At 40.5% G+C, this 27446-nt stretch overlaps 1 protein-coding gene across 3 annotated transcripts; it reads right to left on the reverse strand.

Moving 5' to 3' along the window:
* Window positions 1-459: 459 nt before the first annotated feature.
* Window positions 460-22953, reverse strand: SLC3A1 (solute carrier family 3 member 1). 3 transcript variants are annotated; one of them, XM_063302835.1, is made up of 11 exons: window positions 22458-22952; window positions 19297-19476; window positions 17075-17229; window positions 13287-13412; window positions 10230-10349; window positions 8252-8376; window positions 5777-5972; window positions 3681-3827; window positions 2320-2436; window positions 930-1463; window positions 460-891 (listed from the first exon to the last, which is right to left on the reverse strand). In XM_063302835.1, exons 1-10 carry the CDS (start codon window positions 22870-22872, stop codon window positions 1023-1025), a joined length of 2022 nt encoding a protein of 673 aa, XP_063158905.1. In that variant the 5' UTR covers window positions 22873-22952; the 3' UTR covers window positions 460-891; window positions 930-1022. The 3 variants fall into 3 exon arrangements, with proteins under 3 accessions (XP_063158905.1, XP_063158907.1, XP_063158910.1); XM_063302837.1 differs by lacking the exon at window positions 13287-13412; XM_063302840.1 differs by lacking the exon at window positions 460-891 and having other exon boundaries at window positions 1329-1463; window positions 2320-2423; window positions 22458-22953.
* Window positions 22954-27446: the final 4493 nt, after the last annotated feature.

Here is a 27446-nt window from a genome sequence, read left to right on the forward strand (position 1 = left end):
GAAGCGGTACCTATTTATCTACTCACGTTTGCATGCTTTCAAATTGCTAGGTTGGCAAGTGCTGGGGTGAGTGCGGAAGCTCACTCCGCTGTGCGGCACTTGGGTCTCGAACCGCCAAACTTGCAACCTTCCAGTCAACAAACCTGGCATCTTAACCACTGAGCCACCGCGTCCCCTTAAAACAGTGCTGGAATAAAATTACTTCCACCACTTACCAAAAAGCAGGCAGTGAGGGCTAATTCCTTTTAGGAAAGCTGTTCTGAAATCTAAGATAAACAACTGAGAAGGCCCTTTCTCTCACGTAGAGTGAACTGCAAGGAAATATCTGTATCAGAATGGGGTTTGCAGGGAGAAGAATAAAAAGCTGTCCTTGATCTTACTGCCCTTTGATTTTAAAGGTCAAAGTATACATCATGAAATGAACCTGGAAAGAAATTGACAAGTGCAGCATTGAAGTGATACATTCCAATATCCTCTATTCTGCCAAAATCCTAGCAACTGCACTCTGGACCAGTCCAAGTTTGCAGGCTGTCTTGAAGGTTAGATTTATCTAGAGCATATTATAGAATCCAATGTAGTATGAATATTATAGAAGAATTTATTATTTTAAAGTTTAAAGTCACCATTATGTCTTTATCTCTTTCCTGAGTAGATAAGAAATGAAATGTATGGTATATATATGATAGAATCACACAAATTCATAGAATGTGAGAATTGGAAAAACTATGAAAGCCATTTATGATGGTTCTCAAAGGGCTTACAGTTAATAGGAAAGGTAATGTTACAGATCAACTGTTTAAGCTAAGCCTACAGTAAACAGCGTAATTGCTAGAGTGTAAACTTTTGAACTTCTTAGGTAATTCTAATTCTACCATTAGAATTAGATCAAACCTATGAATAAGCTGGAACATCTTTGGTAAAGAAAGAACATGTAGAAATCTATGAATAAGCTGGAACATCTTTGGTAAAGAAAGAACATGTATTCATCAACTAATGGATTTGGATTAAATAAGCAATGGCATTTAGCAGTACATGTAAAGTAAATTAAAGATACTGGAATAGCACACCTTTTCTGCAATAAAGCACTTCTCTTTGAAAATTTCCATCATATGGAGTGGTTTGCTTGTTCTATATTCCAATATGAGTCCTTCACCTTTTTGAGTTTCAATTGTTTTCATGTTTACAACTTTCCCAGTTTTACTAAAAGTAGTGCTTAGCTTTATAACAGCTTCCAAAGGAAGGCCAGGAACCAAAGATTGCAGATCTGTTATGGTCCCCACTCCAAAATTTAGAACCATCATAAACCCTTGATCCAACCCATCAAGTTCTCTTACATAAACAAAGATATTGGTGTCATTCCATATGTAACATGTCCATCCCCTGTGAATGGGAAGCTCATTGGAACGAAGGGAATTGAGTTCTCGGTACAAGTTGAGTGTAGAAGTTGTATGATTCTGTTGAATCTGTAATACAGGAGATTCATTACTGAGTAATTTCTTAAATGCTGAAACCATATTCATTTGTTGTTAAATAACTTCACTGGCTCTTTTGGTAGGGTCTTGTAGGTCTAGTTTCTAATTTTCTTGCTGAACTATAATCAAACATACAATGACACTTGTCTATATCCTTCCTGTCCTGTATTTTAGTGAACTTTCTCTTCTGTTGTTTCCTACTGTCTACTTTAAAATATAAATTACTTGGGAACATACAATGTTTTTGTAACACTGTAAGATACCATATAGTTTGATAATGCATTAGTTTAAAAAATACTACCCATATTATCATCTATTCTATTAATTCTCCCATCCTTCAAGTTCCTGTGTCTTTTTTTTTAACTATCCTGTACTATATTTCAGACTTCACAGAGGATATTTTAATTTTTAATGACAAATGAATGTTTGGCTTACTAATTTTGTTATATTCTTTATACCAAAACCAGACAATATAGATACTATTTAAGATTTCCTATTTATTTATTACATAGGTCTGTCTGTTCTATACTAAGGATATAGCAGTCTGTAAAACCACCTCTCTTCATAGTACAGATAGAGAGACTTGAGTAAAATGAATGCATAAATGCACTCAGTTATTGCACACATAGAAACCAATCCAGTATTTTTGCAGAGGGCAGTTGAAAGATTATTGGATGTGGTAGAGACAGGTGTTCTGCTGGAGGCCATCAACAGCATAGCAAAGCATTCCAGTGCTGTACCATCTGGAGTCCTCTGAGATAGCTGAGCCAAAACCGAATTTTGGGGGCATGTTGGGATGAGTGTGTAGGTCATTAGATTGTTTGATAGTTTCAGATTTCATACTCACTTTCACATTTATGTTTAGATAGTCAGGATTTACAGCCATCCATGTTGAGTTGCCCTCACTAAAGCCAGCATGAGGGCTATCATCCCATTGCATTGGTGATTTTTCTGGAAAAAGTTCCTAAAAAGGAGAAGGAACTATTCAGTACTAAACTGAATGTGCATTGATTCATTAAGTATATTTACATCTCACTTCCTGTAGTCACATATCAAAGGAGGTTACATAAAAATTAATAAAACACAATAATAAACTACAATACATTAAAACAATATAAAAAGGGGTGGGTGGGAGAGGCCAGCAGTGAAGGCTACCAACATTGGCACTGGGTAGGCTCAGAGGACATCAATGCATTCGGTAAAAACAAGACCTGGAGCTGACTGTAGTTCAGATCACAAACTTCTTATGATTTAGTGAGGAGAATGGTTGTGAGTAGCGGTTCTATCTTGTGGCTGGCACTGGAAACAGTTTGGCACAGAAGGTGACAGTGGCTACAGCATCCTGGGAGCAAGAGTCCTCAGTAGAATGTAGGACTCAGAATCCCAGGTGAATAGCAGCAGTGGGAGAGGAACAAGGTGGTAGTCTCGAAGGGAACTGGCCTGTGTCCTGCAGCTGCCCCCTGACCAGCCACATGGAACAGCAGCCATCTTGGCAGCCTTCCTCTATCCCTGGGATCCAAGGCTGGGATCTCAGAGCTGATGTGTGTGGATTCCATCATGGTTGTTGGCGGCCAGAGTGAGAAGTCCTGGACTGGTGAGGACTGTCTTTTTGAACTGTTGGGAGTGTGGACTTGATGAGGCTAGTCTTGCCTACCACCCTTGGGCAAGAGACAAAGATGGGAGGTTCTGCCTGCCAGGCCTATTGGATGTGAGATTCCCCTTGCAGTCCAGGTGAGAGGGGGTGCCTGGGGGGTGGGGGCTAGGAATAGAGTGGAGTGGGGTTTGGTGGTATGGTTGATGTGGGATGGAGGCACTGCTCAGGCCTAGGTACTGAAGCACTGGTAACCTGGTTGGGGGCTTTTGTATCCTGTTTATTTGTACTGGGTTACATGAGTTCCTTCAGCTTGGGGTAGGAGGGTGTTTTGGGCAGGAACTGGAAGGTGAATGTGGGGGAGAGGGCAGTGTGGGCATTGCAGTGGTGGCAGGCATGGGGAGTTACGATGGCAGATGGGGCAGGCACCCTCGGTGTTTTAGACCAGTGCCATGTTCAAATCCTATAATAGCCAGCAGTGTTCGCTGATCATTATGGGAGATGAAGTCCTGAACATCTGAAGGGCAGCAGGTTGGGGAAAGGCCCTTTTCGGTAGTAGGTTTACCTTCTGTATAACTTGCCTCTTAAGAGACTGAAAAGTAGAATTTTTAACTCACGGTTTCTGAAGTAGCATCTTCCATCCCTATTTCTTCACCATAATAACTTACAGGTGTTCCAGGAAGGGTTAAAAGAAGCATATTTATGACATTTATGTATTCTTTTCCAATTCGAGAGGATATTCGAGCCGTGTTGGAATCTCCAGCCTAAAATTAAAGTAATCCATTGTTTCATTCCCAGGGCACAAAGTCCTTATTACTTGTGGAAGCTCAACTTACACAAACTATTCAAACAGCAGGTTTAGAATTCATGATCACTTGATGTGCTAAAATTGGCTATGACGTGATGAACAATAAGTACAACCATTAGCAGATCCATGTTACCTCCTTTCTCTTTCTGTACCATTACACTGGATGAAACTGTTTTAAAACATTTTGTTGTTATTACTTTAATTAAAACAACAACAAAACCACACATGTAAAAGTGTTGCAAGCATGTTTTTGTAATTTTATTTTTAAGAAAGCAGACAATCATGCCTAACAATATATGGCTCAGAGTCCCTCCTTGGGGGGAGATGGGTGGTAGCAAAAATTTGAGAAATAAATAAACGTTACACAAAATATTTGTGTAAAATACTTCAAGGAACCAACCCAATAAAACCAAGGTAGACCATATCTTGCTGTCTCTTATATTGGTTTGCAGCTAATATTTGAATTGATTTCCAAGGAAGTTTGCATTCTTATGAAAATGATCTGCATGATAAAGTACTTGGATAGTTATGTCCTCTATGGAAAAATTTCACTGAGTTCTTACGTGCTTTTCAGTGTGATACAATGGTTAAAGTGTTGCACTGACACAGACACTCTTGGCTATGGGACCTCACTGAGTGAGGTTTGGGCCAGTCATTCTCTCTCAGACCACCCTACTTTACAGGGTTGTTGTGGGAATAAAATTAGGGGAAACCCTTTTCCCTCATTCACCACATAGAGCTCCTAAAATATGCAGGCAATAAGTAAGTATCTGCAATAACCTAGTTTTGCATTGCTTTCCACTGAAAGAGCTTTTGCTCCATGCATGGTAGGAGATAAATTGTCCCGAAGTCACTGAGAAGAAAAGGAAGAGTCAGTCAGATGACACTGAATTATCAAAGCTACAAACTACCTGCAACCAATTATTATGACTAAACTACCTCATTACGTTACACAAAGGCACAACACAGAGAACAAGCAAAGAAAGACTGTCATTATTCTAATAATCCCATTTGAGAAGCCTGTTTTGCTTGCTTTTTTTACATTAGGCCAGTGGCATTTTTTAAGGATTCCTCCAACCCAAAATATCAGACACCCCCTTCCACATGTGTCCAGCTGTATTGTGCACCATGTGACTTCTGCAGCATGGGGGACTTAGGTGGACCTCATCTCAACTTCACCTCAACTTCCCAGCCATGAAACCAAAGATGTAATTTTAGGACAATAAGTTTCTGTTCTTCAGGGTCTTCCCTACCTGACAAAATAGTTGTGACAGTGAAAGAATAATCACTCACATCTATACTATCATTATGGAGACCAAGCAGGAGGCAAATGGGTGAACGGTGCAGACTTATGATGCCTATTCAGAAGTAAATCCCACTGAGTTTGTTTAGACTTCATCTCAGATCAGGATGTAGAATTGACCCTAAGTCCCATTGAACTTGTTTAGTTGTACATCTGAATAGATATACATTCTGTAAAACAAGGGTATACAATATATGACCCCAGATATACACTATCCAAAAAATTGCTGTATGCAACTCTCAGCAGCCCACCAAAATTCCTGCTGAATTGTTGCTTTGTTAGGTTTAACGTGATAGAAGCATTAACAGGGAAACATGTAATATATGGGAAAATATATCTGGGCGCACACACACACAAAACACACCCTGTAATATAATTTAGGCATATTTACTTTGATTTAAAATAGCTTTAGTTTTGCCTTGGCACTTTGTTCCCATATCCCCCTTATTTTGGAATATGATAGCCAATATACATAGTGTTCACTTCAGAAAGGGTTATGCATCCCTGGTATGAATAAATATTAGTAGTTGCTTGTTTAAAAAGACACAAAAGATTTTGCTGCAAACTAAAAATTTCAAAAAACTTCAAAGCCAGAAACTTACCATCCAATTTGGCCATTTTCCTTGTGGCATATTCTTCATCCACAAACCTATTAGTTCAGAAATATCATTTCCTGAGACTGCTTCCATGTTCATGAGATAGAGATTAACAGGAAAATCAGCTTCTTGAATAAAAGATGTCCCATAATACATCATAGTTTCTTCAATGTTGCTCTCAGCTGCTTCTGTAGCCATAAATCTGCAAAGGAGGAGAGTATCGTTACCAATTGTTTACAAAAATTACTTTTCAACTAATATAGCAAAAAGAAAAGAAAAAAGAAAAAGAAAGCTTACCCTAGGAACAGTGGCACTTTATCTAATGTCATATTTTTTAAATTTTATTTATATATTATATTTGCATATTACCAAATAGCTGAAACTCTGTGATTCAAAAAATAGAGCTTATAATGCAAAATAAAATACAAACAAATAGCAACACAAAACCCTAAAAAATAAAATGCAACAATAGAATAATACAAAAGTATAAGATAGTTCAAACAGATGGGAAAATTGAAAGGCCATCATATGGTGCACGAGAAAAGCCCAGCATAAATGTGGGTTGAGAAACTCCAGGAAAGGCATTCCATAAAGAGAAGGCCCCAAATCTATGGCAAGATTACATTCAAGACAAGTTTCCTCTTCTTTCCCTGTTAATTTTTCTTTTTACACAGTATCTATTAGATAATGAAGTTCTGGACAAAGCCAACTTACTGTTCAATATCTATACAGTATTTAGAAAACATTACAGACTTCAAATCACATATAAAACAACCTGGATGCTGGTAGGATAATTTCTCACTGAACATTTTCTTAGATGTTCCTGCTGAGAAGATGTAGGGATAAAAGCCACACATGCTATCTTTGAAGACCCTCCAGTCCACAGAAGCTGATTTTCAGTGGCTTGGTGTTGAGGCGGGGGAGGGGGGGATGTAAGGGAAAACTCCATTCCCATTGTCCTAGAAGAGAAGCCTTCTGTTTTGAAGCACCTTCTCTCCTTCTGAGAAAATAACAGCTTTTCCAAATCAGGATTTTTTTTTGTACTGAAAAATTGTAATTCTTTACTCAGGGTTGTCATTTATGACACCTGAACCCATTTTGGAGGGCAAATAATTTCAGGGAACTTCAGTTAGCATATTTCAATCATGCACTAAATTTTAGGACAGAATATGGTCACCTTATCCACAGCAAGAGGAAGCAGAAAGGACAGCAGCTGCTGCCAGCCTGTCTGATGCTGGGTCAAGATCCTGGCAGAAAGCATGCCACCAATGTCTGTGTGGTCTGTCACAGATGATAAGCCACATGCCTGTCTCTGCCAGCCCTTTTCCTCCGGCATCAGGCAGATAGCAGCTGCCACCACTAGCTTAATTGCCTTTGGTTCTAAGCCTCTGGTTCAGCACAGTAGGCCTCTTAAGAATTTAGCTTAACTAACTACAAATAAGAAAAGATTTGGCAACTAGCGAATTCCCTAAAGATGTAGAGCCCTCAAGTAGAGAAGCAAAAATCAAATATTTTAATATGTTCTTACTGAAAAACATGGCATCAACCAATTATCTTGCTACAATATGTGTTCTTATTGACTGAATTGAAAGCAGAGTGAATATCAACAGCAGGTATAATGGGACTTTGAATTAAAACACATTATAAATATAAGTAATAAGATACCAAGTTCAACATGCAATGACTAGCTGGCTGAACATTTATTCATCTCAATGTGTTTTCCTTTCAAAGAAGGTGTAACTGGTGTATATTGTGGGATTTGAGATAATTGCTATATTTTTTGTTGGGTAGGCAGCAAGTACGCCACTTAGGTTATAATGTAAGCTCTGCTGAAATCAAAGGAGTTTACAGTATCAAATGCTGCTGTGACTTAGAATTTGCTTCCTACAACCTTCGACACTCAAGACATTTTTGGAGCCCAGTTCCCATTAGCTCCAGTGAGCATGGTAATGGTCAGAGATTATGGGAGATGTAGTCCAACGCCTGAAAAGCCAAAGGTTACCCACTGCTGGTTACCAAACAACCCAATCCACTTTCTTATAGTGTTTCCCTTGCACTGCATCTTGCCTACTAACATTATCATCCTGTTTCATGGGTGTGAGAGCTAGTTTTCCCACAGTCAAAAGCAAACAACCTGACACCAGGTCTGGCCATTGCCAAAACACAGAACAGATGGAAACTGTCCCAGCAGAGAGATGCTTCTAGTCTGTAACACAAACCAGGCAGGAGAAAGTGGCAGAAGAATCTGAACACTGATTGCAGTATAAATAGAACTCACATTTCATATACAATAGTCTCTGGTATTCTTTTGCAATGGTTTTTTAGCTTTTCTACAATAAACAGAAATTCTTGCATCCTTGTGTGGATGCTTATCTGTTCAGTGTGCTGGGGAGAAGCTTGACACTGGGGAACATTACAGCTTTGAATAATGTAAGATAAATACAAACAAGCTAATAGATAAAAATGTCATAGCATTGTTACCTGTATCTACCAGGTTCACTGCTGAACTTATTCATGGTATGCCGAAAACTGCGGACTATATCGTGCATGCCAACTTGGGTAGTGGTATAGTCATGATACAGTTCAGAATAAGCTGTGATGTTGTCCTGGCAAAACAATGGAATATTGTAATTAATCCTCTGATAATATGAGGATTTCCAAAGCCTCAAAGAAGTTCTCACAAGGTGGATTTAGCACACCCCCATACCCGTTTTTCCAGGCAGGCGCTATGGCGTGTGGGCAGGCTGATGGCCGCAGTGGGCTGGCAGGGGCCACAGGTGGGTGCTTCTGAGCAGGGGCAGGCCAGTGAGGGCTGCGGGCAGGCCAGTGGGAGCCATGGGCAAGTACTTCTGAGCGCAGGTGGGTTGGCGAGGGCCGCTATGGAGCGCAGGCAAGAAGGGGAGTGCTATGGAGTATGAAATCCCTGGGATCTTGTACTCCATAGTGGGGCTTCTCAGGAGAAAAAATAGCGGGAGCAACTTAGTGACTTGCAACCTTCCCTACTGGCTCTGCCATTGACTTTGTTCGTGGGAAGCTGGCAGGAAAGGTCGCAAATGACTATGGCTCACTGCTACGTCATAATCACAAGCTGGGCACCCAAGCACCCAGATTACAATCACGTGACCGAGGGGATGCTGCAACAGCTGCAACTTCACAGACCAGTTGTAAGTTCCCCTTGTTCAGTGCTGTTGTAATTTTGAACAGTCACCAAAGAAGTGGTCATAACTCAAGGACTACCTGTACTTTTGCAGCTGGAAAGGAAGACCCTTCCAAGTGTGGGAGGGAGCACTCCTGTAGTAGACCACTAATGATCCAGGGTTAGGAGGGCTCACATTGCTCCTGAACATCCCCCAAGGACTCTTTTCCTAGATGAACAGTATGCTAGTAGATTCAGAAAATCCCACCTGGCAGCAATGCTCATGAAAGTTTAGTCTGAGAATTCTCCAAGAGTATATTCTGCGAAGAAATCTCACAAGAAAAAAAGTGTCTTATCAGGGGCACCATTACTGAGAGCTGCAGCAAACTTATTTATATCTCCCATATTGTGCAAGAAATGTGGGTTGGACGCTAAGCTTCTAAGCTAGATGACTTTCTGCCTCCAGATAGTTTTCAGCCTTGGGCCATCAGTCAGATCCCCTGCTTTGTGCCTGACTCTTTAATCTTAGGTTCTCTAGAATTTTTAATTTTTAATCTATAAATCTGTGAAGCTGAAACTGAACATTGGTCCTTCCATTGCAGGACAACAGTGATTTTACTGTGGCTTTCCAAAACCACTAACAGAAATTGTAAGAATAATAAAAAAAGAGGCTTCCAGGACTTGACCAAAGTGCCCATCCTTATTTAGCAATTTGTTTCCAACACTGACAAAGTAAATCCCCAGAAGTCAAGCTTGGCCTGACAGAGACATTATCTTATTTATCAACTGGAAACGACCCATTTCCTGCTGTTTGTCTCCCAAGTACTATTCAAAAACATACATCTCTGCCCAGAGTCATCTTGAGTTGGGTGGCCATGAAAGTCAAATAAAAAATAAATTTCTATGCATCAAAGTTGTATTTATCTACCAGAGCCAAGAAATCTATCTGTAGTCACTTCTATTGTCTGAATTCCTTCTTGGTAGGAGTTTGTTGTGTAAATCTCCCCACCCTAATATTGCACAGCTCCTGTTGATCTGCACTGTTTCTGTCTTACCATAGTTGCTGAATTGTTTATGCGAATTCACTTACTGAATACCTACAGAAGGTAACGCTAACTCAAAGTCCAGTAATCTGTGTTCCTCCTGCTATCACAAATATTCTAGTTTATGATTTGTACATTTCTCCCCCCCACACACACTCCAGTCACTCCAGTATATTGACAGAAGCCTAACAACTGATAAAAAATTATATAGCACCCAGAACATGCAAAAAAATCTAAGTGAGCTTATCCTTATGGAAAGACAAAGCTAAAAACCTCTTACTGGAGGGAGAGTTTTGTTCACTTGAGGCTCATCTCTCAGATGTGTTGCTTCTAAGAGGAATTTAACAGTACTGATGCTAAATCCATCAACTCCTTTGCCCAGCCAAAACTGAATAATATCCTAAATAAAAAGCAAAAGAATGAATGAGTAGGTTTGCTTTTTCCACACTGTCATGCTTACAAGAACATTTCTCATTATGTTCTAAAGACCCAATGTTGCAACTTTGAGCTTCTTTCATTTGTCTTCTTATTCTTTTCTTAGATTCAGGGAACAAGCCTCAATACTTCTTGGCACATTTTGCGCTATACAGCATTTTGTTATGGCCTCTATGCTGAGCTGAGACTTAAGAACATCTATTTCACAGGCTTTTTGTCTGTATGTCAGTGTTGGCTCCTGGCAACTTCCTGGATAAGCCTGTGCAGTTTTCTCAGCGAGAATTTCAGAAATGGTTTACCATTGCCTCCTTCCTAGGGCTGAGAGAGAGGGGCTGGCCCAAGGTCACCCAGCTCGCTTTGTGCCTAAGGCAAGACTAGAACTCACAGTCTCTCAATTGCCTTTAAGTATTATGCCAAAATGGCTTTTATTTCATTGATTGGATCCTTCTAATTTTAAACTCTATTCCACCAGAAAAGTACTTGTGAAATTAGCTTTTCTGGAATACACTACTTTAGGTTGCAGGGAAAAGAACTTTTTAGAAAATTAGTATCAAAACAGATACTTTGTAATGAGTGGGAGCACATAGAAGGTGCCTGTCTCCAAATCAATAGCCTTGCTGGATTACACCTAGGCCCATCCTAGTCCAGCATTTTGTTTCTCACAGTGACCAACCAGATGCTTCAGGGCTGATTGCAAGCAGGAAATGGAGACATACCTGTCTCTCATCATTGTTCCTCTACACTGGTATTTAGAGACATGCTGTCCCACTCTGAAAGCAGTCAGTTCTATTTTCCAGGCTCATGCAGCTATGATCCTATTGGTTGGATGCAGTCAGAGAGCATCTTGGTCCCTGAGCAGGCCAGATTCATGTCTGAACATTTAATGATGGACCATTTTATAATTTAACCACATCCAGCAGAGAAATACTCTAGTCTACCAAAAGGTGCCGTTTATGTTGCATTCATTGATTTTAGGCTGGCCTTTGATTCGATACTAAATGGCAGATTCTGGAGGAAATTAGTTGGCACACTGACTGATTATTGTCTCCTTAAACTGATAATAGCACTGCATCATGGCACTACCACCGCTCAAGAAAAGGACAATCTCAATGACCATTTAACTGAACCTATCACCACCCAAAAAGATCATTAAACAAGGTTGTATTTTTGCCCCACTCTTGTTTAATTTATATATCAATGACATAGTTGAGGTTTTCACTAAGCCAGAATTTCATGCTCCATTTCTTTCCCATTGCCTCATCTCTATTCTCTATGTATGCTGATGATGCAGCCTTTCTATCTGAAACTCATATGGGTCTGCACATATGCTGTAATGCTTTGTCACTTTATTGCTCTAGGGAACACCTTGAAATTATTTATTCTAAATCAAAGGTTTTAGTATTCTCAAGGAAGTGCTTTAAATCTCCAATTAATGGGAGACTGATTGAGCTGGTTAAAACCTTTAAGCATCTAGGTGTTCATTTTCAATCTTCCACTACTGGATTAAATGGGCAAGTGAGCTTAACAGAAGAGATCAAAAAGTGTCTCTTGAGGTTACCAAATATGCAAGTCAACATGGCAACAACTATGTCCTATGTCCTAGCAGCAATTAAATAGTTTAAAGCTAAAGCTCTGAGTCTGATGCTATATGGTGTGCTCACTTGTGCATCTATAAAGACCTCTCTAGATTCGAAAACATCCAATTAAAATTCCTAAAAACTATCAGACATGTCCCTCATTTGTTCTTGTCTGGCTAGAACTAGGCTGCATCTCCTCTTGCTTGAGAATTCTTCACCTTAGATTCTGGTCAAAGAAGATTCTTTGGGGAACTTCCTTGGTCCATCTTACCTTGTGGAGTTCTTGGTGCTCTCTGAGCTTGGTTATTTGCTTGCAGAGGTTTCATTACCGATGACTTGCACCAATAATATTACTTAATCGGTAATGAAATGTCTGCAAGCAAACAACTTGCTCAGAGAGCACCAAGAACTCCACAGTTCAACCCTGAGCCACAGATATTCTCTTCTATTGGAACCATATTACTTTGTTAGATAGGTTCCTTTCTTCCGTAAGGAGACAAATAAATTATGATTTCGCATAGTGTGGCTTTTTGGTTTTGGCAGTATCCATTCTTGAATTCAATAAAACCATGGCCAAATTAAAGCAGAGGATTTGGGACCAAGACATCCAATCTGACAGAGCCAGTGTTTCCTACATGTTGCACATAGACTTTTCTCTCTGGCTCAAATTGATGCACTACCCATTTGGGTGACAACAAGCAGTTATACCAGCTTCTCTTGTGAAAATCACACCGGGGTATGCTCTGATAACCATATCAAGTGTACTGCTAAAATGTACACTCTAAAATGTACACTCAGTGGTGAATGGATCTCATATTATAAATTATCAGAAAACTTAGTTGCTCTTCTGATCCTGAGATGACCATTTTCTTTCTTTGCAACCAATTTCCAGATACCTCCAAGAAGGTTGCAACATTTTTATCGATAGCTGTGGCTTATAGAAGTCATTTGGTGCCTCCTTCATAATATGAAATGTTTCTGGCCTATCTTGTAACTTTTCATTTTTATTCCTTTAATGTATGTGTGTATGTAATTACTGGAGTGAATTTATTTTTATGTTGTTCACCACCTAGAGTTTCATTGGATAAATGGGTGGTCATATAAATTTGATTAATAAACAAATAAAATCAAGCATTGTAAAAATAAAAACAAACATTTCTAGGATCCTACTTGCTACGAAGTTAGTGGTAAAGAGCCTTCTGAGGACAGGAAGACCAGGGTTTTGGAATGGTCTTCATCTGCCTTTCTTCCCACCCTTCCAGATTGTACTGTTTGATGGGAAGCCATCTAAAAATCTTAATAATAGAAATACTATTAATACTTACATGCATTTCTTCCTGAACATTTGGATTACGAAAATTTAAATCTGGCTGTTCTCTTCCAAACTGATGAAGATAACATTGCTTCCTCACAACATCATACTGCCAGCTGGAATAACCCAATACACTCACCTGATTGCATAAGAAATACAATATATTATTTTCATGTTATTTAATTTTATTCCCATTGAATATCCAAATATAAAAATAGAGGATGGATTTGCTTTTCTTTAAACAGTCATGTTTACAGCAAACATATTTCATACAGTAATCAAAAGAGCTACATCAGAAGCTGATGTTGGCTTGCTCATAAAAAAATAGAGCATCTCTTTTTATTGTATGTAGATCTGATTACCACAGAATAAGCATTGTTAAAATGCTAAAAACTGACAGTTCATTTTCTGCCTTTTTATTATAGCCGTCTATAATGAATATATTGCTTTTTTCATGTTTCAGTGTGTTAATTATGCTTACACCTTACTGATTTTACTGTGAAGATAAGAAAAGCCACAGTGAGCAATATCATCATGTGGCATGTTGGCCATCTTTCTTCTTGAAATAGTGATGGATTTTGAACTGAGGAAGGTGATCATTCCCCAGTGTCAGACATACAGTATTTCAAAGTCAAGTCCAAGATTGGCTTTGCCAACCTGCTCCTGGATATGCCTCCTGATTTAACACAGAGGCAAAAAAAAAAAGCAAGATCCTGTGTCCCATGGGAGGAAATTATATCAGGAATTTCAGTTGCCATGTGCTCCTCCACTTCTCAAGGATATTTGGTTTGATTTGAAAGGTGGGTGAGAGAATTGGCAATGAATGGCAAGCTTTGTCAGAAATATTAGACTCCATTTTTAAAAAAAATCAGCTTTCTATAGGAAGACTAACAAAAGTAAATAATTAAAACTTGTGATTTCAAGGCATAAAGATATATGAAGGAAATGGACAGATTCCTATCACACAAGGTCTTCTTCCTCCTTCTTAAAGGATAAACATAAGAGCACACAATTCTTGCAGGACTCCCTGCACATCTTTGGTGCCTCCTCAAAAGAAATAACCTCTTCCCAAACTGGACTTAAAAGTTTGGTTCACCCCATTTGGGGACACGGTCATATTCCTAGCTCTTAGGACCTTGTTATCTACAACTGGACAGACAAGTGCAACTGCTTTGATTTCTGGTGATTCCTTTAATCTGTACCCTATGTTCTGATGATGTGTTCATCTTCCAGGTGTGTTCTGTACACATGGACAGAGGAGCTTCTCCTGATCCAAGTCTGTTACTAAGAACTATGCACACTCTAACACCACCTCCACATGTTTAGAAGAACATCTTGTTAAAAATCATAGCTGTGTACAGTTATTTATACACAGACTCCCTGTCATGAGTACTGATGGTGAGCAGGAGGGGGCCCCTATCCAGGGGGGAAAATGCATGTGTAGTTTAGAAGTCTTGGATTTCCCTTCAGAGAAACTCAGAGCAGGCCTGCCTTGATTTTTGGGTTTAATCTGTGAGGGTTTTCCCACCGCCTTTCAGTTTGGCAGGATTTTCTGTCTAGTAGAGTAGAACAATAAACACTAGAGATTCAAGCTACCGTCTCAGCATGGTTCTTCGCTCTAAGATAGGACACTCCCTATCTCACTGAGAACCCAGAACATGCAAGATACCTAACAGAGTGTAATGTCCAGGCACTAACGGAGGTATGTGTAAACCTCAATCATCTTCCTACCACTTTGCTGAATTCAAAGGTACCTACCGGAAGAGGGCTGCTATACCTCCTAATGATTTGCCATTTTTCCTCCTCTTTGATTCGTTTACATAACAACTGCTTTAATTTTATTATAGTGTTGGCCATTATGTCATACTAATGGGAAAGATAATACATAAATTAATAAATAGTAACTATAAAGAAACAGATGATATGGCTAAGTGTGCTTAAATGTTAAGAAGAAGGAAAAGAGGCTTACTCTGAGTAAGCACAGGCAACTTTTTCTGGATCAAGATAAATGATTATCAAGACAATAATAAAAAAAAATCAAATAATGGCCAAAATGGAAACCACAGAACAGAACGAACATCAGGACAATGAAATGGATTTATCTATGGGTCTAAACTGATCTACAAAAAACAAATGTTGTAGATGTATAATTTATTTATTTATTTATTTTTATCCTGCCTTTATTATTTTTATAAATAACTCAAGGCGGCAAACATATCTAATAATTGCTGAAACTGCAAGCTGTGCTCTGACATTAAACAAATAAAAGGGAATATTACAGCAAAATGGAACAATGCTTTCCAGAACTGTCACTCCTGAACTTTCCCATTCTCAAAGAAAACACGCAAAAGAGAATTTTCATTCTAGTGAAACCAGTTTCTGATATATTAGCATTCTAGAAAGCAAAAAGAATGATTTAATAATGTGTTGATTAGTTTTCTTCTGATGTCATGGCTGGCAGAGAGAGGAGGCAGCTGTGATGAGAAGGCACTCAGGCTGGGATATCCAAGGATGAAGGGGCATCTCACAAAGAACTAGTCATGGGACAGGGGTTGTCGCCTGCTAACTGGTTTGCTCAGAGAAAGGAGGAACATAAGCAAGAAAGGCACACTGAAAGCATTAAGAGCAAGCAAAGTAAGAAAAATAGCAACACTACTGCTTCACTAAGCAAACCACTTAGTGACTATATGCATCTTTTGAAAGGTAAATTACTTCAAAAGAAGCTGAACTATGCATTTTTCTTCTGTGGAAAGTTTGTAGATCAATGCTTGCAATGACTTAAAATGTCACTGCAGATTTGTCTTCTGAAAAGCCATTCCATCTAGCTAACTTATATTACACAGCAGTGCGTTTTTTGCCTACAAGTGCATGTGAACTTCTCTAGCAGTAAGAATTCAAGCGACTTACTTCTGACCTTAATGATTGGGCTATTAATTGATAATGCATTCTACTGACAATTGTAGACTTTTTCTCCAAATAATAATTTCCTTGGAGCAAGATGCAACTCTCTCATGTTTCATCTTTGGTTAGTTCTTTTTGCAGTTTACTGTATGCAGTTTATCTATTTTAAACGTAATTAGTAGAAGTGTTTTTACTTCAACTGTGATCGAATTAGCAAAGCTGAGCTGCTAAGATCAAACAGACTGTTCCCATGACTAATTAAAAAAGAATATTGTTTCTTGGTAAACTAGTACATATCAGCATATAGCAATATATAATAGTTATTGCTGTAGTGCATATTTTTCCTGAATTCTTCCTTCCTGTAATTATGACAAGCTTATTTATTAATAACTTAATCATGGCCATTATCATCCCCAGTGATCTTTTGTGTGTGGGTGTGGATGCCTTTGAGTCAGTCTTGACTCCTGGCAACTGCCTGGGCTAGTCCCTGCAGTTTTCTTGGCAAGGTTTTTCAGAGGTGGTTTCTATTGCCTCCTGCCTAGGGCTGAGAGTGACTAGTCCAAGGCCACCCAGCTGGCTTTGTGCCTACGTTGGGATTAGCACTCGGCCTCCCGGTTTCTAGCCTGGTACTTTTAACCACCACTGTACAGAAAACTGGTTCTCCTATTTCTAATCATGTCTTTGTTCATTTAAAACCATACCATCCTGGTTTTCTTCAGAAGCAGGGTTCAAATTGAATTGAAAGAACCTGAAACAGAGGACAAAGATGCCCAGCTCACAGGACCTGTTTTTGAAGCAAATATTTGAACCCGATACATTGTCAACCCTGGATCTGTTACAGCAGCTAAATATTACTCTGTATACAGTATAATTGTCAGGCTATCAAAACTTCGTACTCACCCAGTTATTTGGAGGAGTGGTGGTCCCGTTGACATGAGCACAATCATGCCAGATGTAATAATCTGTATATTTTCCAGTCCTATTCCGACTAAGCTGAAACCACTTGTGCTTGTCACTAGTATGATTGGGTATTAGGTCCATTATCACTTTTAAACCTTTCAATTCAAGATGCAAAGAATAATATTTCTAACAGCTACACAATATACAGACGTATTTCTTTTTAGAAAGAACTAAAGCATTTTAATTTTAAAAGCATAGATGCACAATAGCAAATGGAGATCAATAAACCCCTTATACAAGTGTATTGCAGAGATTACTGAACTAATCCATGTGAAGCACCTGAAGCTACTTGAGATTAGAAATAAGGCTAAATGCTAAGATATGCTAGTAAGAATTTTAAGCATCCTCTCAAAAAGACTTGTTATATTACTGGTCCTAGAGAGAACTGGAATCAATTACCATTAATTCTAGCAGTTTAACATTTCAATACAATACTCCCTTCATTCCTTCTTCCTTCTGGCTAAAAAAACCCAGCCTTGAAAGTTGAGAGATTTTTAGAATGGCAGAATGTGGGGGCTACAGATAAAAAAGAGATGGTGGAAATTGCAGATAATGACTCTTTATGGCAGTAGAAACCTTTCCCGCTCACATTATGGCTTTTTGTATCCAACCCTTGATACCTTGAAGAGTATCTGGAAGCTTCAGCTGGTCCAGAATGCAGTTGTGCGGGCTATTCTTGGTGCCCCAAGATCGGCACATATAACAGCTTTTCTGCATGAGCTACATTGGGTGCCAGTTTGCTTCCAGGTCCAATTCAAGGTGTTGGTTATGACCTTTAAAGCCCTACATGGCATGCGGCCAGGTTACCTGAGGGACCGTCTCATCCCCATAACATCAACCTGTCCCACCCGGTCATGCAGAGAGGGCATGCTATGGACCCAGTCTGTAAGAGAATTTCATCTGGCAGGGTCCAGGAAGTGGGCCTTCTCTGCAGTGGGCCCCATCCTTTGGAACATCTTGGCCCCGGAGGTGAGGCAGGCCCCTTCACTCCTGACCTTCCGGAAGGCCCTGAAGGTTTGGTTCTGCCGTCTCACTTGGGGTGGGAAGGTGGGAAGCCATTCTTGGTGGCAGCTCGCACCTTAGAGCCCCTCCCATTGGATTGCAATTTTTATAGCCGCTTGGATTCTATATTTATTTATATTGTATTTTATATTAGTAACTTGTTTTTATTTTTATGGGACGTTAATGTTTATTGTTATAGCATTAATTTTATTGTAAACCACCCAGAGTCCCTCTTTTGGTGGAGATGGGGGGGGGAACAAAATTTGATTAATAAATAAACCCTGTATCACAGGTTATAGCACTGATCAAATCTTGGCTGATCTTGAAAAAGCTAAGTAGGGTGGAACCTAGTTAATATTTAGTAAAGGTAAGGTAAAGGTTCCCGTTTAGTTGTGTCTGACTCTAGGGGGCGGTGCTCATCTCTGTTTCATGGCCAAAGACTCTTCTGCAGTCATGTGGCCAGTCATGGAACGCTGTTACCTTCCTGCTGAAGCGGTACCTATTTATCTACTCACATTTGCATGCTTTCAAATTGCTAGGTTGGCAAGAGCTGGGGTGAGTGCGGGAACTCACTCCGTCAGGCAGCGCTTGGGTCTCGAACTGCCGAACTTGCAACCTTCCGGTCAACAAGCCTGGCATCTTAACCACTGAGCCACCATGCCCCTCTGGTTAATATTTAAATGGGAGAAAATCCCTGGACTGTTGACTAAAACTGGGAAGTCAGAAGAAGGCAAAGGTAAATCACTTCTGCATTTTTGCAAGAAAATTACAGGGACCTGTACATATAGGTGCCAGCAGGAGTTGAGCTTGACCTGAGAGGTTTTTTTTTTTTAGGAGAAACAACATGAAAACTTGCTCAGGTTGAATTTTGCCCCTTTATATAAAAAAAGAAGTCTCCTTTGAATCAAACTCTACTCCTAGTGATTATACGAACACATCCATGAAGGCTTTTTGGTAACATCATGGAAATGGTTTGCTACTTTGAAGTAAAGCTTTCACTCCTAGTATTCCCTGATAGACTCTCTTCCAAGTATTGATTGGATCCAACCCAGCTTAGTGTTTTTGAGATAAGGCAGGGTTAACCAAGTGTAGCCACCTTTACATACAGTTACACATAAAAGAATAGAAAATGGTACTTCTTTCTTAACATTAAATCCAACCTTTATCATGAATTGCTGCAACCAGATCTTCAAAATCCTTCATTGTTCCAAAGATTGGATCTATGTCTTGAAAATCCTCTATTCCATATCCAAAGTCTTTTAAGGGTGATTTATAAAAAGATGTGATCCAGACTGTTTTTACATTTAGATACTGGATATGATCTAGTTTTTCCTGGATACCTAATCAGGAAAAAAGTCAAACAATACCCTAAATGTTTTGGTTTGCCCAAGTCAAAAAAATCTTTTAAAGAACTGAATCATCATTAGTAGACAGAAAGTGGGATTAGGCTTGGGAAATCTGATTCTCAAATTGTGTTCATGCTAAACCATAACCTGCCTAACACTGAATAAACCACAATTGGTTGGTTACATTCAAACATCAAACCACAAACAAGTAACCACATTTATCCTTAATGTGTTGTATGAAGCTAGTATTGTTCTTACTACTTAATCATGAAAATCAATTATAATAACATTGAAAAATTCAATTTATTTTTGCCACCTTACTTTAGGGTTGCTATAAAGACAAAGGAGGAAGCCATTTCCTATTTAAATCAATCTGATGTTCAAATTAGTATTATTGGGGTTACTGTTGCATGCTCATATTCAGGACTTCAGCTAGCCTGCCATGTCCTTTTTCAGATGGGCACTTATTTCCCAAACCTGCTTCTGTGTCCACTTCTGACTTAAAAAAACACACCTGCAAATCTCCAGGCCTGCAGATCTTAATTCTTTGGCTAGATGAATATCAAGGTCCACAAGAAAAGAAGGAGTTGTTATATTTGTTATTCATATACATTACGCTGTATAATAATAAATACTGTGAAAAAAAGTAGTAGGTTCTGCAGAAAAAAGCTTGTGCAAAAGGATTTCTTTGCCTCCTCCTTTCTACTTCATCTTGCAGAAGAGGTGTGGAGCCTCCCCACAGATAAACTTGCCTCCCAAAGTTACTCCTGAAATCCTCTCCAGCTCCACTCTTGAGTATTGATTATGCAGTTACTGAAAAGGGGCAATAGGGTTGCCTTCATTTTGAGACCATAAATACATAAAAACTTAGCATAAACCCCAAAATACTGTTAACAGAGTTGCATGCACACCTCAAACAAGAAAAAAGGAGAAAATCCAGCCAGCTCTTTTCCCAACAGAATCCAAGATAACGGATAGGCATGGATTGCTGTTAACAAAATGTTGCCAAACCCAGCTTCAAGTGAGAGGAAGGGGAAACTAATTATCAGATAAACATCCCTGTGCAAAAGAGCCCTGTTCTTCCAAAGTAACTCTGCCTGATTTTGGGTGATTCCCACCTCTGACACACAGTCCGTCTCATTCCTTTGCTACCTTTCTGGAGTACAATGGGCAAGACAGCACAGAAAAGTCTATGATAAACCTCTGCTTGTGGTTCTCCAGATCCAATGTAATAATAAAAAAACAAGAAGAAGGGAAGGAGAAAAAAATAACACTGGTCATTGTCCTGAATTTGTTTGCAAATAAGAGAATGACTGATGACAGATCTCCCTTGGAGGGAGTCTAGATACTCTTGAGCCAGCACTGGCCTCTGAGTTATGCTCGTGGGCTCTACAGTGATCCACCTCAGAGGTAGGAGAAGGTTGTGAACAGGCAGCAACTATGGCAACGGGACCGGGCAGGAAGTCTTTTGGGACTTGATGAAATCTGTCCTTACCTGTTATCAAAATTATCTTTCAGAAAAACTTGTTGTTCTATGTTTCAAGGAATAACTGATGGAAAAAGCAGTATTGGATACTTTGCTCATAAAAAGCCTGATTTTGTGAATTTACTTCATTATGGAAGCAGGGTTAAAAAATATTTTAAAATCTTTTAATTTCAAGGAACAATAACTAAGGATATTTCTAAGGAGCAAGAAGGGGAAAATAATGTCAAAGTCAACTTCATCTTTTTTCCCCCTTCAGTAAATTGCTTTTGTGTTTATGTCTGCCTTTTCCTTCTGTATTCTTCCAGTTTCCAAACTGTCCTTTATCTTTTCTTTAATCAGAACTGCTTTGCTTTGTTCAGAAACTGATATAAATGATCAAGTATGCTTTGATGATTGAATTGCTGGATTACTAGCTTCTAGGTCATTCGACATACCAGAAAAGGACAAAATGTGAACTTCAGGCTAAATAAGGGTTCCTATCGATCCTACTTTAAAAGGATGGCCCCCTGCGTAGGTGCACAAGTTCACTCTAAGTTCTCTGCTTTAAGCCAGTGTTTCTCAGCCTTGGCAGTTTTAAGATATGTGGACTTCAACTCCCAGACTGCATTCTGGAGTTGAAGTCCACACATCTTAAAGTTGCCACGGTTGAGAAACACTGGTTTAAAGCATCCGAAGTATATAGAGAATATTGCTCTGCATGCTTCGAAAATAAGTCAGAGGAAGTGCTTCAGACCACATGCAAACAGTAGCATAACAATTCTGTTATTAATCAAAGCAGCCGCATCTATTTTCAGGTTTTCATGCATGTCTGAAAAAAGATGCTACTGGTTTAAAGAGTGGATTCATTAAAGCAACTCCTAAAGTAGTGGCGTCTTTACTGAAGCTCATGCAGAAATCTGAAAAAAGGCAGGGTCCCTTTAATGAATAGCAGAGAGGAACATCCTTCTCCTACCTGTAGGGCTAACATTAACACCCTTAAGATGAATATATAAAAAAGTATTTCCAATTAATCTTTATTCTAAAGCAGGAATGCACTATCTTCTTAGTCTGAGATCCATATTCATTGTTCATATGGCCTGCTGGAAGTTGCTTTTCACAAAGTTAACCACTGGGCCCCCGACAAAAATTAAATTTGATTTCATTTACATTTATATTGAATTAGCATTAAATATGAGGACTACCTTCCAGTCATGTGTTACTAATTTCTCCCTTCTTGTCTTAAACCTTACAAGTTGGTAATAAACTTAGGAATCTTTGGAATCACCCTCAAGCCTTTTGGGGACTTTGAGTGTGCAAGTTTGGACCTTTGTTTTAAAGGCATTATTTTCTGCAAAATCTTTATTGTAGAACCTCTTTCTCTCTCTAAATAGGGAACTTGACAAGACAGTCAGACAAAAGAGCTCTAAAACTCAATTTCTTTTAAAAATGTACAATATGGCAAGATTACCATCCCGCAAAACCTCAGCCATAAGTGGTTGGATGCACCCACCTTTGAGATCACCGTTCCCATCTTTGTCAGTGTCCTTAAATGACCGAGGATAGATCTGATAAATAGAGCTGGCTTGCCACCAACCAAGGCACTTGGGAGACATGGCAATAATTGTGACTGTAGCTGCCACAAGCACCAACGAAGCTGCAATGATCAACCAAAAAAGTATTTCTCTGGTAATCCGGTAGCGTGCCTGTGTGGAGAACTGCAGGAGCACCTCTTTGGGCATTCCTGCATAAGGCTGCTGGGTTAATCCTTCCTGTGCTTCTGCTTCCATGGCGAGGGCAGCAGCCTTTGGTAGCCCTTCCTGAGCTACTTCCTCGAGATCTAGCTCGTCACCTTGAAAAAACCCATTGTTCTCCAAACCTTTTTTCTCCTTCAGCTCAAGAGAGATTACTGTATTTTCTTCAGCCATTCCTTTCGTTCAGATCTGTCTCTTCCTGTTCAGAAGTCTCATGCAACTGAGAAAAAGTTAGTGAAATAAATTCTCTGGGTGTAATTTGCCCCTGGTTTATAAATAAACCTGACCAACCAGTCCAAAGTCTGACTAAGATTAAGAGCGTTGTGTCCAATTCCTTTGAACAAAAGTCTTTTCTTTATAGCCTGATAAAATGTTGCAAGAGAACAAAAATCCAGATGAACTTCAAAAGAAAAAAAATGCAGGGCTTCTGAAGTGGGGTGATCGTGTGCCTTTTTCCAGGCAGTGGACCTTTGCCCTTAACCCTTTGATATCGGGAAGATGCTTCATAGGCAAGCTTTCTGACCATTGCATAGCATCATGCTAATCCATTGAAATTACAGCTTAACTTAAAAGGCTAATTTATTTTTAACTACTAGATGACTGAATTTGTTTATAAATTTATAAGGCTGCCCAACTCATGACGACTCTGGGTGGTGAACACAAGAAGCTTAGGTACTATAGCTACTTACATTAAAAAAAGAGTAAATGCCTATAAGGAAAGAGAAAGGATTTGGCACAAAGTCAAAGCTGATTTACTTCATTGAAGCTAATGAGGATGTATTATTTAAAAAAAAATGAATAGTTTTTATTAACCCATTTTCAAACAAACATACACAAAATAAACATGAACAAACACCAAAAGGGGAAAAAACCCATTACATAACAATTACACACATAAAGAAAAGAACAATGAATCTGTAATTACAATTACATCCCAAGTTCACCTGATTTTGTAAGTCTTTAAACAGGAAAACTAAATTTTCAGTGTTCACCAAGCCTGTCCAAGATTTTTTTCCAAAGGGAAAGATAATGTATAAAAGCAGATAAAGAACAAGATGGCAAATCTGACCAACAATAAAACTTGCAAGGGGCTCCAGCCACCCTAGCCCAAGGCCTGGGATAAGAGGCAAGTCTTCAAGGCCCTTCAGAATGCTATCAGGGTGGGAGTCACCCAGATTTCACAAAGAACTTCATTCCAGGGGACAGGCACACCTCCTGGGTCCCCAAAGATGACACTGTTTAACTGAAGGGACCCAAAGCGCACCAACCCTGCCAATTCATATTGACCAGGAAGATACCAAGGGAGACAGATGGTCCCTCAAATAATCTGGGAACAATGTCACAATAAATGGAGAAGAAAGTTGTCAACAATTTCAGTCTACTCAGATCAATGATCAATGCCAAGGGAAGCAGTAATTAAGAAATAAAATGACATATCATGCTGGGAAAATCTGCCATCAAAGACTTATCCAAAGTTTTCAGAAGTAAAGATGTCAGATTAAAAACAAAGGTGCATCTGATTCATACCATGGTCTTCTCGATTGCCACATATGCCTGTGAAGGTTGGACATTCAAAAAAGAAGATAGAAGAAGAATTGATGCATTCAAATTGTGGTGTTGGTGAAGATTATTGAAAATACCATGGACTGCCAGAAGAACAAACAAATCAGTTTTAGAAGAAATAGAACCAGAATGTTCCCTTGAGGTGAAGGTAACTAGGCTTAGACTCTCATACTTTGGGCACGTCATCAAGAAAGATCGATTGCTTGAAAAGGACATCATGTTTGGTAAAGTCGAGGGCCAGCGGAAAAGAGGAAGACCTTCAACACAATGGATTGATATAATTACCACAACAATGGATGCAAACATTGGAAGAGGCATGTGGTGCAAGACCAAACAGCATTTCGTTCTGTTATACGTAGGGTCGCTATGAGTTGTAAACAACTAGATGGCAACTAACAACATCAACAACAACATACCAGGTAGGGCTTTATAGGTCATTATCAGCACCTTGAATCACACTTGGAAGCTGACTAGTAATGGTAACCAGTGTAGCTCATGCAGCAGAGGTGTCACAAGACTGCCCATATGCTACATTCTGGACCAGTTGAAGCTTCCAAGTGGTCTTCAAGGGTAGACCCATGTACAGCATATTGCAGTAGTCAAGCTGTGAGGTGACTGAGGCATGAGTAACTGTCTGAGGGGCCTTCCAATCCAGGAAAAGGCACAATTGATGCACTAGATCAAACTGTGCAAAGGCCTTCTTGGTCATAGCTGCTACCTACTCGTTGAGCAGGAACTGTAAATCCAAGAAGACCCTCAAATTGAGCACCACCCTTGAGTGGAGAAGTGCAACCCAAGGTCAAAGTTGGAATTTCCCTGGATCTAGGATACCCCAACAACCACAACATAATATGCGCTCTTATCCATGTTCAGTCCCACTCCGAGTCTTCCTCCAACAGTGCTCCAGGTGTCTCTTCTGGTACTTCATCTCTTGGAGCTCTTCAGTAAACTAAGGTGTACCCTGGGATCAGTGTGCAGGGAGAGGCCACAATGGGGCCACAATGCAATGCAATCCAAGGGCTCACCCACCCGCCCATTCCAGACAGCTACTAGGGCTTTAGCTGGACTGCCCACAAGATCCTTGGGAAATACCCCAAGCTCCTTCTGAACTCCTGTGGGGCCAACTGAACTCTGCAGGGGAGGGTAATACCAGTGAGCTGAAAGGCAATGAGAGTATGATCTGTCCATGGCAATGGACTGATATTAATGTCCTCCACTGTCATGTTCACTGTTTCAATGTGCCTGGTACATCGTAACACTTCACATGTCATTTGCTAACCACGTATTTGATTTGTAACACTTCACATGTCAGTTATTTGATTTGTAACACTTCACGTGTCAGTTGTTAATTGCGTGGTTGATTGGCAGGAAAGGGAGGCTGCCTTAGCCCGGACTATTATCTCTTGGTTGAGGGAATGGAATGTGTTTGGGTTTTCTCAAATGCTCAAGGTTGCTTTCCCAGGACTGGTGAAGACAGTTACTGGCACCTGGGAGGGGGGGCGGTTAGAATGGCTGGGTGGGGGGAGGTCTTATGTTTTGAGCCGAGGGTTCTTAATTTGTATTTGGCGCGCTTTTGCTCATTCTCAGCTTTCTCTGTACTTGCATACTAATCCTTCAATAAACCAGATTTCCTAGAGCCCACTTGTGAGTCTGGCTTTGTTAGGTTAGGCAACCATTACATAAAGCTGAGAATCTTAAACACTTACCGCTAACCTCTATCCAGAGCAATCTGTGAGGAACTAGAGTTAGTGATGACTGAGTCCACTCCGTACTCGGGGGAGAGCGAGTGCTCAGATGCTGGGGAGCCGGATTCCATGGCTAGAGGAGGTGGGAGAGAACCCACTCCGGAATCGGAGGATCTGTCGGGAGTGTCAAGTCCCAGTCCTGTGATCCAAAAGACTGTGAAGTCCAAGGTGGTGAAGAAGGCAGACGAGGCGCCGACCGAGCAGGTGATGTGGGATGAGGAGCAGGGACCTCTACCAGGGACGTCGAGGACGTCTTGGAAGCTGAGGTACCCGCTGTCCCCGACTGTGACTGTGGCCGGTGAAAGAGGGTCAGAGGACTCTGCAACCCCTGTGAAGGCACAAGGGTGGGACGCCAGTTGCAATCCCTAGAGGCAATGGTGCTGAAAATATAGTTGGCTTTGTGGGACCCAGTCGGGGAGAGAAGGGAGCACCATTCCCGCCAGTCGTCCCCCTCTCCTCCCTCCTCCCCGGGGGTGAGGATGAAAGGTCGGAGGAGACATCGGGCGGGTTCACCATCCAGCAGCCCCAGGTGATCGTCCCCATCGCCCCCACGGCGTTCAGACGACCGAGGAAGGAAAATGGAAAGGGGGGAGAAGAGACATCTCAAAGTCAGGATTTCGGATTCCCACCCCCCCAGACGAAAAGTCGATGGGTGCCAAGCGAAAGACTGGGCAGAAGGAGAAGAAGAAGAGCCCGCTGGGCGCTAGATACCGGGAGTTTACGGTTAAGTTTGATGGGGACCCCACGAAGTTGTCATTTTTCCTGACAAATGCGAAGAGCTATATGGAGGAGTTTGGGGCGCTGTTTCCTTCAGAGAGGGCTAAGGTAAATGTGGTGGCCACCAAGCTAGAAGGCAGGGCAGCTGATTGGTTCGTGCAATTGACTGAGATGGAGGCCCTAGAATTGACCGATTTCGAGGAGTTCTTGTGGGTGCTTAAGTTACATTTTGCTGACCTGTTGGCAAAAGAAAAAGCCAAAGTGGCCCTGAGGGAGTTAATCCAGGGATCAAGGTCGGTGGCAGACTACGCCTTAGAGTTCCAAGCTTTAGCTGCCAAGGTGGATGATTGGTCGCAGACAACCCTGATAGAAATGTTCAAGGATGGTCTGCGACCCGAATTGTTGAGGTGGTCTTTGGGGAGGGCAGACCCAACCACTCTATATGATTGGATACAACTAGCAGGGAATGTGGAGCAGGCCCACACGAAGTTTGTGCAAAGCAAGAGGGGTCCCAAGCAAATGGCCATGATGAGAGCTGCCAAACCCATGGGCACCATGGCCAGAGCAGGAAGAACGGCGTGGCAGGAGGAAAGGGAAAGCCGCTACGCAAAAGGGCAGTGCCTTCAATGTGGGAAGGAGGGCCACCGAGTGGCGGCATGCCCAAAAGGGAGGCCTGAGGAGTGCCAGGGGAGATCGTCGGGGAAGTCGCCCACCTTCCCCAGA

Source organism: Candoia aspera, chromosome 1, assembly GCF_035149785.1.
Source record: "Candoia aspera isolate rCanAsp1 chromosome 1, rCanAsp1.hap2, whole genome shotgun sequence".
In the NCBI taxonomy this organism is placed as follows: Eukaryota; Metazoa; Chordata; class Lepidosauria; order Squamata; family Boidae; genus Candoia; species Candoia aspera.